At 35.5% G+C, this 13,874-nt stretch overlaps 1 protein-coding gene across 5 annotated transcripts in view; it reads right to left on the bottom strand.

Annotated features, from left to right (window-relative positions):
* Positions 1-13,874, bottom strand: part of LOC107710951 (nuclear receptor coactivator 1-like) — a 70,790-nt gene that overhangs the window by 30,990 nt on the left and 25,926 nt on the right. For all 5 annotated transcript variants that reach the window (XM_016515846.1, XM_016515849.1, XM_016515847.1 and 2 more), the window contains one exon: positions 7,234-7,339. In XM_016515846.1, the coding sequence (XP_016371332.1) occupies positions 7,234-7,331 (98 nt within the window). In that variant the 5' untranslated portion in view covers positions 7,332-7,339. The remainder of the gene's footprint in view (positions 1-7,233; positions 7,340-13,874) is intronic.

The following is a 13,874-nucleotide window of genomic DNA, read 5'->3' as shown; positions in this document are numbered from 1 at the left end:
GTGGAATAAAGTCGTTATTTTTGTTTTCTTTGCGCAAAAAAGTATTCTCGTATTATTTAATGGTAGAACTTTAGTAATGAGAATTAAAACCATGTATGAATGCATATTAGTCATATTAACTGAACTTAGGACTGGTGGTGGTGCTTTTTTGGTCATTCAGTGTTCCTGTAAAAAAATTGGAAAAAACTAACAATAATACTAATATAACAATTATACTAATACTAAGATAATAATAATGATAGTATTATTATTATTATTATTATTACTATTATCATACAAATTCTACTAATAAGAACAATATAAAACGCACCCAGGATTAACGAGCTGCTGGATTCATGAATATTAATCACATTGTCTGCGTTCGCTCGAACTGATTTGCTGAAATCAAAACAGAGACGATAATAAGTGAGCGCCAGCCAATGAGATTGTCGTTTGCGCATTAGTTTTGCCCACTACCGGAAAACACGGCAGTTCTTAAAAGCTGAAGATTCCAAAGGAACTTATTATTTTGACTAGTTATTTTGACAGGAAAATACAACAAAGAATATCGTTTACATGTAGCACGTCAATTCTGCATGTTATGTAAGACTCTCTCGCTCGCTCTCACTTTGCGCGAGTGAGAGAAAGCGACGGCGAGTCGTACGCCTTCACAGTAGAGTTTACGGTATGCCAAATACACAAACACAGGTGTGCTGCGCATCCACAGAGATGAAATGAAAAATGTCACAGATCGCTTGATGGAGAGTGAAACTCTGAAGCGCTGAGTCTGAGTGTTCGGCGAGTGAAAATATATCTGTGCTAAACTTATACCTCCAACTCACACACTGACGAGTAAAATCTGAGAATTTATTAGCCATTGGCTAATATTAGACATCACTTAGTCGCTCAGAGTGAAGATTTAGTCGCATATGCGAGTGATTTACTCGCAATGTAGAGGGTTGATTTATGCATTAGCACTCACTTGAAAGAATAAAGTCTAAAGCATTGTACTTTACAATGTAAATTAAAACTAAAAAATAAATGTACATAAAATATTATTTATTAATTTTTTTTTTTTTTTAGAAATTAGTATTCAGCAAGGACACATTAAATTGATCAAAAATGACTTGCATTTAAAAAATAAAAATATTGCAAATAAACACTGTTCTTTCTATTCATTATCCTAAAAAGTATATCATGGTTTCCACAAAAATATTAAGCGGCACAGCTTTTTTCAATTGTGATAATAATAAGAAATGTTTCTTGAGCACCATATCAGCATATTAGAATGATTTCTGAAAGATCACATGACACTTCACAGATCGCTTGATGGAGAGTGAAACTCTGAAGCGCTGAGTCTGAGTGTTCGGCGAGTGAAAATATATCTGTGCTAAACTTATACCTCCAACTCACACACTGACGAGTAAAATCTGAGAATTTATTAGCCATTGGCTAATATTAGACATCACTTAGTCGCTCAGAGTGAAGATTTAGTCGCATATGCGAGTGATTTACTCGCAATGTAGAGGGTTGATTTATGCATTAGCACTCACTTGAAAGAATAAAGTCTAAAGCATTGTACTTTACAATGTAAATTAAAACTAAAAAATAAATGTACATAAAATATTATTTATTAATTTTTTTTTTTTTTTAGAAATTAGTATTCAGCAAGGACACATTAAATTGATCAAAAATGACTTGCATTTAAAAAATAAAAATATTGCAAATAAACACTGTTCTTTCTATTCATTATCCTAAAAAGTATATCATGGTTTCCACAAAAATATTAAGCGGCACAGCTTTTTTCAATTGTGATAATAATAAGAAATGTTTCTTGAGCACCATATCAGCATATTAGAATGATTTCTGAAAGATCACATGACACCGAAGACTGGAGAAATTGTGTAATTAAAGAGAGATACGTTATTTTAAATTATAATGATATTTCACAATAATCACTCTTTTTGCTGTATTTTTTATGAAATAAACTCAGCCTTGGTGAGCACTTCTAAAAATATTTTACAAAAAAATCTTACCAACCCCAAACTTTTGAACAGTACTGTAAATTTAACATATTTAAGCATATTGAAAATATAAATATACAGCATTTTAATATATGTTTTCTATAAAATTAAAACAGCATATATTATAATGATTTATATATTTTATTTATTTAAATACATTTTTATATATTAAAAATATATATATTTCAATTCAGTCACCTGCGGGGGGAAATACATAAATAGATCAATAAAAACACATGGCAATATCTGCTGGTTCATAATAATGAAAATAACATGAATCATCATCTTAGTTGAAAATTACTGAAATTCTAATTACAATACACAAAACAACACTTATAACTGCTGAATCAGTATTACAATGGTTCAAAACAGATATTAGTACTTCAATATGCTGGTTTATTAACATTACATCAGTTAATGAAATGCGTTTTTTTATTGTGAATTTAAGTGAAGTCTGTAAAACCTAATATGTTGCTACCATATTTTTAACGGTGAAGTTCTGGCAACCACAGCTGACGGTGTTACAGATTTTTTTTTTTACAGTGCAGCTTTCCCTTCCTCTGTTGGCACATGAACAACCAACTGCACTCGGAAAAAATAAATAAACAAAAGAAAAAAGCCAGCCTGCTACTGCTCTGTTATGATGTTTTTAAGACAAAGCCTTGAATTGGTAAAATTTGGCACAGGGGCTGAGTGGGCATTCTGCAAGGACTTGGGCCCTGAATAATTCATGATGCTCAAAGAGCACTATGATCACAAACAGCCCCTGAACCCCGATTTAGCGGTCTCAGCGTTCTGCCACCTGATAGAGGCAGAGGATTCTGCAGTTGAAAGGAGGAATGCTGGGCGAGGGGAGACTAGGTGCACTCAGGGACAAACTGTGGGTGGCCTGGAACCAGAGCGAGGCTAAAACGCACACTTTTACACAGACGTATCATTGTAGAGCTAATAAGGGTTGGGCTGCATACAGTCACTGCACTAGCAGGCATTCCTCAAAGGCTTATGCTGCACATGGGTTATCAAGCTGAGAGGAGACACTGAAAGAAAGAGAGGCTGAATAGGAGAGAGAAAGACAGATGGTCAGGGGCTATGGTGAAGTAATGTTAGATATCAATGGAATGCAAAGGCTTCAGATCTGAGCCCATTTATCATCCAGTCAAAAACAAAAGATCAGCGATGGCAAGGTGAAAAAGCGCTGTAACTGAAGGCGTGCACCGTGTTAAAAGTAATTGAAAATAATTGACAGAAATGAAAGGATTTTAAAGACACAGAATAAGGGAGTTTCAGTGGCCAATGTTTATTCTTCGACGCATAAAGAGTATAGAAACATGTGCATGAGTGTGTGTCGTACACCAACGTAACGTTGTTCAGGGCTCCAGACTGCGACTAAAAATATTAATTTGCGAGTGAAGTTTTTGCTGAGGTCGCCACTGGCGACTATATATATTTACATGTTATAACTTAAAAATTTGCATGTAATGCCTTTTTTCCTGATTGTTTTGCGATCACATCTTTTGTTATGTTCACGTATTAAACTGAGACGATGCGTGCCCATCAAAGTTTTAGTGGAAAAAATAGTTTCAAACAGTCCTCATCTCTGCTGCACAGTAGCGCTGACGCACACAGTCTGCTAAACGCAGCTCAGTTGTACAGCGCAATAGAGAACGAAATAACAGAGACGTGCGAAGTGAAAATGCAGAAAAGCAGCGTCTATTTCGTGCACAACTTGAACTAACTACAACAGGTAAAGCTGTCAGTTGTGTGGATATTGGCAATATCGTTAACAATTCTAGTTTATAATCATTACTAATATGGCTTCTTCTTAACAAGATCTTAGTCTATGCTGTGTTCTGTGATTCTGTGTTCTGTTAATGCGTGAACTTATTATTTGAAGCACACTTTCCGTCCAGTAATCGCAAAAAGCTTTGTGCTTTGTTACTTTTTAAAAAACAAAGTATCAGCTTTAAAATTATTCCAAATTCATAACGAAATTCAAACAATAAATACAGTTTTGGCGCTCTTTAAGGCACAATCGCTTTAGCGCCTCAGTTCAAGTGGCAAATGAACCCATTTAATCTTTCTCTTTACTACTAGTAGCTACATAATAAACATGAATTAACATCAAAAGGTAGGCTATTTTATAAGAGAGCCTACAGTACAACTTACTCATGTAAGTAAAAAGCTCATTCAGTGTTTCAAACTGCGGAAAACGTGTAAAGCTTGTAAACATTGTAACGTTATATACATTTACCTCAGAATAACCATTCGGTGTCCATAAGCTCATCAGTCAGCTAGAAAAATAACTATAAAGAGGAGCATTTTGCTATATCTATGCGCTATTGCATATTAATCTTTTTACTTAACCTGTTGTCTACATGATTCAACTCCTGGTTCTTTAAAGGTTCTTTAAAGAACCATCTCTTTCTCAATTTTTTATAATCTGAAGAACCTTCTTTCGCCACAAAGAACCTTTGGTGAAATGTAAAGGTTCTTCAGATGTTAAAGGTTCTTTATGAAACCATTTAGACAAAAAAGATTCTTCTATGGCATCGTGAAGCACCTTTATTTTTAAGAGTGTATGACAACATTTACAGGATGCATTGAGGAGGAGCTCAAACTACACTCAGTGGCCAAGTGATGCTTATGGTCCACGATATTGGTACAGATTCTGTGTAATGAACAATTCTTTGTGACTGTATATTTCAAGTTGGAAAAGACATTTAGTTCCCACTTTAAGTGAACCTTAGTTCCCAGATCATCTACAAGATGGATTAAAATGCTGATAAAGTCAAGATAAAATGAGACAAACACATGACAGTATGACTGAAATGTTAAAATGTAAAAAAAATAAAAAAAATAAATAATAATAAATAAATAAAACACGTTTATTCTGTGGCACCTAAAAAAATAATTTGGCGCCTAAGTTTTTTTCTTATAGGAGCCAATGGCTCCTTACTTGATTTTTTTGTCTGGAGCCCTGTTATTGTATGTGTGCTAGGATAAATAAATGCTGTTCTTTTGAAGTATCTATTCATTAAAGAATCCTGGGGGAAAATGTATCATGCATCACACAAAAATATTAAGCAGCACAACTGTTTTCAACATTAACCAATAATATTCCTTTCTTGAAAAGAAATCAGCATATTAGAATGATTTCTGAAGGATTTATGACTGCTGGAAATTCAGCTTTGCATCACAGCAATAAATTACATTTTTAAATATATTAAAACCGATTTTTTTTAAACAGCAATAACATTTCACAATATTACTGTTTTTACTGTATTTTCATAAAAAAATGCAGCCTTGGTGAGCATAAGAGATTTCTTTCAGAAACAAAAAAAATCTTATCAACCCCAAACTTTTAAAGATAGTGTATATGTGAATAGAACTGAAAGAATTCTCAAAAGTCTACAGCACTGTACTTTACAATGTATATGAAAACAATAAAACATTACACATTAAAAATGAAATATTTTATTATATAATATTTTCTATAAAATAAAAAAACACATATGAAAATAATATTTTAATAATATTTATTTATTTTTATCATATATTTATGTAAATAATATATTTATTTATCAAGTGCTGTGTTACCCAGGGAAATAAATAAAAGCTCTCCCTTCCTCCAGAGCGCGCCGTGCATGTGTGACCAACGGCTGCCATACGTGTGTGAGGATTAGGCATGGGACGATAACCGGTTTCAAGGTATACCGCGGTTTGGAAAAGTCACGGTTTGAAAACCACTAAAATTTTCCGTTATACCGTTCCTGCGGTATGCGCAGTTGTTTTACGTGTCGTCAAAGACGGAAAGTGCAGGACTCCCTCAGTTGTGTGCAGCAAAGAGCGTAGCGAGTCACACTACCCCTCCCCCTCCGGTTGGTGCGAGCGGAGTCAAAGAATTCAATTATTTATTTTAATTATTTAGCCTGACATGTTTACTGTTCCAAAATGTTCTATATGTTTCTTAAAAATAAAATGTGTTCAGTGGAAAAAAAAGTAGTTCTTTTTACCCAGACATTTAAAAATAACATATTTTAGAGCTGTAATCGCAATACCGTGAAACCGTGATATTTTTATCTAAGGTTATCATACCGTCAGAATCTCATACCGGCCCATGCCTAGTGAGGATGGAGGATGTTTTTGGTTGTGCTGCTCCTGGGTGAGCGAGTGCATGTACATACGAATGACTTGCAAGTGTGAGCGCATGTTAAAGTGTGTGTGTGTGTGTGTGTGTGGGAGAAGACGGCAGAGAAAGTAGGTCAGTGCCTCGCCAAGGTTGTGCGCAGGCGCGCTGCTTACACAGGTCAGGGCGCTGCATGGGGTTGCTGTAGAAACAGGCTATTACATCAGCCACGCCAAGGTCCTATGGAAGAGTATCACCCAGCCAGACAGACCAGTTCTCCTCCAACCAACCCTGACACAAGGAAACCTTCCAAAACAATGTGCTGGCCTGCTATATTACACCTAAAAACATCCCACTTTTGGACCTATATCATGCATTGCTCAAGACAGATACTTTTGGGACATGTTAATTATTATTTGTTTTATTAAGTTTAGCTTTTAGTTTTATTTATTAAGCTGTTTTGTAAACAGAGAACGGGGTTTGAATCCGGAATTCTAAAATTTAAAAGACTTTATAAACAATTTTAAATTTATTGATAAATTAACAAACAAATGCTGTGGAAAAATAAAGGGTCTAAATTGTCACCCATATTCTAAAAAAAAACCAAAAAAAAATACGTTTTTTAATAAACAAATAAAAAAAATAATTTATTGGTAAACAAACGGTTTAAAAAATCTTAACTTTTGCCATTATTCTAGTATTTAAAAGGCTATTTTAAAAAATACTTTAAAAAAAATATATTGTAAAAAAAAAAAAAAAAAGATTTAAAAACTAAAGTGTCTTTATAACATGTCTAACAATTTAAAAAATGTTTTGTTTATGGTTTTGAGGTTTTGTTAATCACAAAAAAACTAACAAGAACAAGAACACACACAAATTGTTTACACTTCAAGCATGCATTCTTGTTAAAATAGATTTTTGCCTGCTATTCACCATTTGCTGCACTTCCTCTGAAAAAACCTTGACTGCATTGTCAGCTGTCTGCTTGTAAGTCATTGTATTACATAAATGACATAACTCCTAAGACATTATAAAACACTACTGTTTCACAACAGTAATGTGAAACACTCCGAACTGGAGAAGACAGACAATCTTATACTTCACCTGAGACCAGAGGTATCACATGGAGAGCCCTTCCTCTTCCGTGACTCTGGGGTGTCGGGGTCAAGGGCATTCTCCCCTGCAGCACTCATTTTCAGCATATGCACACCTGCAAAACAGGGTAGTTACAAGTCAGCCAACAGAGTCAAGCTCGAAGGAACCATTCTACTAAATAAACACAATGCAGGATGATGAAGTTAAGTCATCCAGTGAAATCCAGTAAAAATTAGTATGTAATGGCAGCTGTCACTGTCTAATACCCATATGTTGTTGTTTATAACTGATTTGATAATATCATCTAGAACTACAAAATAATGGTAGAAAAAGAATCCCAGGCACCACTGCGGACCAACTGGCTCTGGAAAACCAGCAAACTTCAAGTTAAACCAGTTCTGAAATAGTCCCATTTTACTGTAAACGCTATGACAGGCAACATATCTCAACCTGATTGAGCGGAACAGTCAGATGACTCCATATCAGGCACAGACTGAGGTGACGGCTCATTCCCGCTAGCAATATGCATTATCGATTGCTCCTTGCAGAGGAATCATAAATCTGCTGTGAAAGGGCTTGCTAACTGAAAGCCTTCTTTGATCTGTGGTGCTATCTTACTCAGCGCTACCATCTAACCCAGTGGTCTCAAACTCAATTCCTGGAGGGCCGCAGCTGTGCAGGGTGTAGCTCCAACCAGCTCCGAATCACACCTGCTTGGAAGTTTCTAGTAATCCTGATTAGCTGGATCAGGTGTGCTTGATTAGGGTTGGAGCTAAACTGTGCAGAGCTGTGGCCCTCCAGGAATTTGAGACCAATGATCTAACCCATGCTGTGAACTGCTAGAAGAGGAAACCGCTGAACCACCATTCGTGAGCGTCTAAAGGGCTGGTCACACTACACTTTTCGTTCCATTGACTTCCATTCATACGCATACAAACGCGGGAGACAGGAAACACAAGCTCATGCGAAGTTCAAGTTTGGTGAACTGCCCTGTGAATTCTTATCACATGAAGATGTGAACAGAAGATTGGTGTTGCCTTTTAGCTGAACTAAAAGAACACAAACTTTAAAACTGCAGGACTGCAGCAAAGTGAAGATTACACATTTATACATTTTGAATGTACAATATGTAGAATTATGTTTTTTTTTTTAAATGTTAAATTTTTGTGATATTATTTTCATTAACAAAATCTTCTTGGTTGGTAGATGCACCGGGGACCTGATTATAGCACTTATAACCTGGAAAAGTCAGATTTTCATGATATGTCACCTTTAATGAAAATCAAGCTCTCTGATCAAGCTCTTTTAGTAAAATAAAAAAATTGAATTCACTACCAAAAAAAGACGACTACTGTTCAAAATTTGGGGTCAATAGGGTATATATTTTTTTTACGTTTTTGAAAAAACTCTCTTGCTGCACTATCACTGGGGGTACAAAAGAATGATTGCTAATGATCAAAAACAATAAAGAGTAATATAGCGAAATCTTATTACAATTTAAAATAACTGTTTCTACTTTCATATTTTTAAAAATCATTCTAATATGCCGATTTGGTGTTCAAGAAACAATTCTTCAGTTCAAAAGAACATAATTTATTTGAAATAGAAATGTTTTGCAACCGTATAAATGTCTTTACTGTCACTTTTGATCAATTTAATGTGTCCTTTATGAATAAAAGTATGAAAAATTGTTTCTTAATTTTAATAAAAAATTTGGCCTCAAACTTTTGAGCAATAATTTACTAACAACTGTAATTTAAATAATATATCATTATTACATAGAATTTTCTTTTCATATTTCATAAATGAGAATGAGATTTTATTCTGAAAAAAATATTTTAGAAAATGTTAGAAAATCACAACATCCAATTGTCTATGTCTCGTTTACTTGAGCAAATGTTCAATACAAGCATCAGGTGTCTTCAGTTGCAGTATGTAACCATAGAAACAGGACACATTCAAGCTGCACATAAGGAAATCCTAAAGAGCATTCACAGCATTTTGTGATGGTGATACGACAAACATACATACCACTGCAGGTATTCAGACCAATACACCGTTGGACTTGTCCACAATCCAACCCTTCATACATCGAAAGCCTTTGTAGCTACTGATATTGACTATACAACCATGTTAGGATAGAATTTCAGCTAATAAGACTTCAGTAATGATGAAAAGCAAGGTCACTACTGCAATACACAGGGTGAATATGGTTAGCTGTGGCAAGACCACACTTGGGACAGCACTAAATTCCACCAAAAAATTCAACTTGATGTTCAATCAAATAAAAATGAAAGCTATAGATGTTTGAAAATAATAATAATACTAAAATAATTAATATATTAAGAGCCAGTGTTTCTTCACCTTTTACATAATAGCACTTGATCCAGTTCCCCTGGAGCAGGGTACACCACCCCTTAATTTGGTGACATCAACAGCAATTGTTCACCTTGGATGGCCAACTAAAATGAAACTCTAAAGTAAATCCTGCTCTACCTGGAGCTTTGACAATCCCTTCAGTTTGAAGAAGATCATTAGCCATATCTTGTGTTTGTTTTTTTCACTCGGGGAGGCCACCACCTAGACCAGTGCCTGGCTCCACAGGCACAGTCCACTTTGATCTGCAAGGTCTGAACAGGCTGCTATTGTGGGTCTGTTGAAAACCTCCAGCGGCCCCTAATCCCTGGCAGCTCCATTTCCAGCAAGTTCACCTCAAACAGGCCCATTTAAGTTGAGGGGGGGGAAAAAAAATCACAGAATTTGAGCTGGTTTTAAAATTTAAACACTTGAACAGCCATTTTAGTAGAAAAGGCAAGTGATTTTCTTATACTACAAGCTTTAGCATTGACACATTCCACAATGACAATCACGGTTGAAGGATCCACTGAATATAATACCTATACTTAAAGGATTAACACAAGCATTTACAATCTAGAACATAATAAATCCCTCGAATTCACACATTTGAGCAATCCTTTAAGAAAGTTTGGTGGAAATAAGGGCACATTTGAGTTTACTACCCCGTTTTTTGGGGCCCCTGAGCCTTCACTTTATTGCTCTGGAGAATGTGAAACATGACCATGCATGCGAACATGCAAAATTGTTCAGAAATTAGGCTAGATCCTAAAACAAAATCCACCAGGACATATTGACTCCTGTGCGTCTGAGCGGCCCTTACTGTAATTATCAACAGCTTGCACCAATGTGTTCAGTGTTTAGTTCAGCCCTGCTCAGCCAAGTGTTGAGGAAAGCCAACCGACAGGTAATGAAGATACCTGTGCTTAAACTTGAGAATAACCAGTCGCACTGCTACATCAGCTAAAGCTAATGTTAAAGAAATGGACGTGTGATTTACACAAAAACATTTGCAGAATCTTAGTATATTTCAACTTCCCAAAACTTGTTTTGGGAGGTTTAAAATACTCGATAATGTCAAATCGCACATTGTTAAAACAACAATTACGATATTATCGCAGACGATATATATCGCACACACCTAGTTTACAGCACTTTTTTCACAATTGCTAGTTTTTTTTAAGCTAATGGGACATCAAATCATTGTTAGCAGGACACCATTTCTGTGCCTTAATCTTTCAAAGGACTGATATTTCAATACATCAATGCATGTCCGTTCACATTAACAACATTTTACACATCCGCATTGTAGTTTAATAAGAAAAACAATATTTTGGCGCATTAGCACATTAGTCTCTCAAACAAGTTAGTATTTATTTTACCGTCTTCTGTTTGCTGGAGCTCATATTTCTTGCTAGATAAGAAATATTTGGCATCGTCCAAACTGATTTCAAATTCCCTCACCAAATGCAATGGATATAACACACTAACCGCTAAGCTGTACGAAAGAAGTTGACAAAACTTCAAGTCATGAATCTTGTCTATAGGTCAGCTTAGTCCTGTTTATAAACTCTGAGTCATCAGTCTTTGGTTGAGAAAGTCTGCATGCAAGCTGATGCTTCTATCTTATATCTGGTAATAAGTTGTGGGGCTATTTAATGTTGCTATAATTAAATCTCTTTGAAAGAAATGGATAAGAGAGAGCATACTGTTATCTTCTTCTGCCAAGAGGCAAAAAACATCAATGTCACACTGAAAAAAAAAATCTGTGGCTGTAAATGTTATGTAATTAAATCTGTGATATTAACAATAAAATGTTAAGTTTGCATCTTTACGTGAATATATCTAGTTTTGAATTAATCTGCATTTGTTCAAAACACAAGACAATGTGCATTTTTTCCTTTGCAAAATTTATCTACATAATCTCAGCCAATCTTCTTAGGTACACACACACAACAAACAATAACTTTGTTTTATTTACTCAGTACAAAATAATTACTTCCCTTCATGTTTTGTTTGTCTGGAAACCCCCTGCATTCCAAACGAAGAGGAACACGCGGACTGAACTTAAGGTAGGAATAAAGTTAGCAAAGTAACATTAGTTGGTTAGGTACATTTCCACAGTCTTTACAGTTTTCAAATTGTTGTACAAAAACGACGCTTTACATGTAATTTGAAGATAACGTTGTTGTACGTGGAATACTAACCAACGTTACCATGTGGCTACACTGGTAGGTGCTTATGGACGACGCGGTCCTGCACACTTCTGAGCTCCGTGAAAAACAAACCCAAAGAAACATTTCTACATGTGAAAAAGAAGGTGATAAACACACAATTACGATAGTATATGGTTTGTGTGTGATTTTCATGCAATTGGTGCGATTTTCATATCAATAATGGATGTTTATAAATGCTGACATTAGATCGCGATCGAAAGTTAATTCAAACACTCAATGGTGGTTTAAAGTGGATTTTGAGTAAAAGCATAATATTAATCTTTTAAATTGTGTCATGTAGATTGATGCTAATTGTAGCTTTAATGCACGTTGCTATACTTTTTCACAAACATTTGTTAAAAGAATTCACATAAGGTCCCAAAAATATGCTTTTTTTTTTCTTTCTAAAAATACTTAAGATAATAGGTGGATTAATGTATAGTGGGAACAAGGTGGTGTTTGGCAAGTCACAATGCCAGAAAGAAGCCTAATAATGGCGATTTTGGAGCGGTTTCTGGTTAAACAAAAAGGATTTTACTCTTTAACAAAAAGGTCTATCTCTGTAGGGATCCTTTCCATAATGTTGTCAGACACTTATAACAACAATCTGAGCCTGTCAGCGGCAAAAACAACACTTTTAGTGGATGGTAACTGACGATGCACCTTTGCCCTAGGATTACATATATGTACATATAAAGAACTAACCAGCTACTGTATAAAAACAAATAAAATAAGAAATGTACATAATTATACAGGGTGGCTGGATAAGGAGTGCAAATAACAATGTGATGTGCAATGTGTGCATATTGAGAGTGTGTGAATGTGCAATGACAGTCAGATATAGGTCCTCTGTCCTTGCAGAGGACAGCCATTATATATATATATTAGGCATGGGCCGATTAACGGTTACAAGGTATACCGCGATTTGAAAATTTCACGGTTTCAAAACCACTAACATTTTCCGTTATACCGTTCCTGCATTATGCGCAGTTTTTCATGTCTCTTTAAAGACTGAAAGTGTAGGAATCCCTCAGGTTGAGTGCAGTGTAGAGAGTAACACGACCCTCCTCCTCCTGTTGGTGCGAGCTGTCAGTCACCAGTCAGTCAGTCAATCCTAAATATTGATTTGGGGATTTATATGAATGTGTTTCTGAGGGAAACTGACTGTTTTCAGAAAAGTTTAGATGGTATTTTCTTTTCATCTCGTCTCTGTATAATTCATATTAAAGCAGTGTTTCAGCGCAGAGCTGCTTTGTTTACAAGGAAACGCTGTATCTGCTGTTCCACGAGCGCCTCCTGCTGTCAGAGAGTGAATCTGCATCTCATTCAGAACTCTGTTGTTTGTTTCGTTCAGGCATGTAGTATAATTTCACATTAGGCATGGGCCGATTACCGGTTTCAAGGTATACCGCGATTTGAAAATTTCACGGTTTCAAAACCACTAACATTTTCCGTTATACCGTTCCTGCATTATGCGCAGTTTTTCATGTCTCTTTAAAGACTGAAAGTGTAGGAATCCCTCAGGTTGAGTGCAGTGTAGAGAGTAACACGACCCTCCTCCTCCTGTTGGTGCGAGCTGTCAGTCACCAGTCAGTCAGTCAATCCTAAATATTGATTTGGGGATTTATATGAATGTGTTTCTGAGGGAAACTGACTGTTTTCAGAAAAGTTTAGATGGTATTTTCTTTTCATCTCGTCTCTGTATAATTCATATTAAAGCAGTGTTTCAGCGCAGAGCTGCTTTGTTTACAAGGAAACGCTGTATCTGCTGTTCCACGAGCGCCTCCTGCTGTCAGAGAGTGAATCTGCATCTCATTCAGAACTCTGTTGTTTGTTTCGTTCAGGCATGTAGTATAATTTCACAAAGCTAGTCAGAACATTCTGTTTTTGCTTCAAATTGGGTTATTATTAAATCAAATTATGTATATGTATTATATAACTAAATTTTATAAATGTAATTAAAGATTTAGGTTAAATAAACATGTCAGTCTTTATTTTTCTTCTTTTTAGGGCAGCAGTAGCTCTAGCAGCAAATCAACAATCCACATCAAAAGCTGCAGGACAGCCCACAATTCAGTA

This window comes from Sinocyclocheilus rhinocerous, unplaced genomic scaffold (assembly GCF_001515625.1).
Source record: "Sinocyclocheilus rhinocerous isolate Xijiao unplaced genomic scaffold, SAMN03320098_v1.1 scaffold1679, whole genome shotgun sequence".
NCBI classification, from domain to species: domain Eukaryota; kingdom Metazoa; phylum Chordata; class Actinopteri; order Cypriniformes; family Cyprinidae; genus Sinocyclocheilus; species Sinocyclocheilus rhinocerous.
Note: the sequence above shows the minus strand (reverse complement) of the source record. Positions and strands in the feature narration are given on the sequence as shown.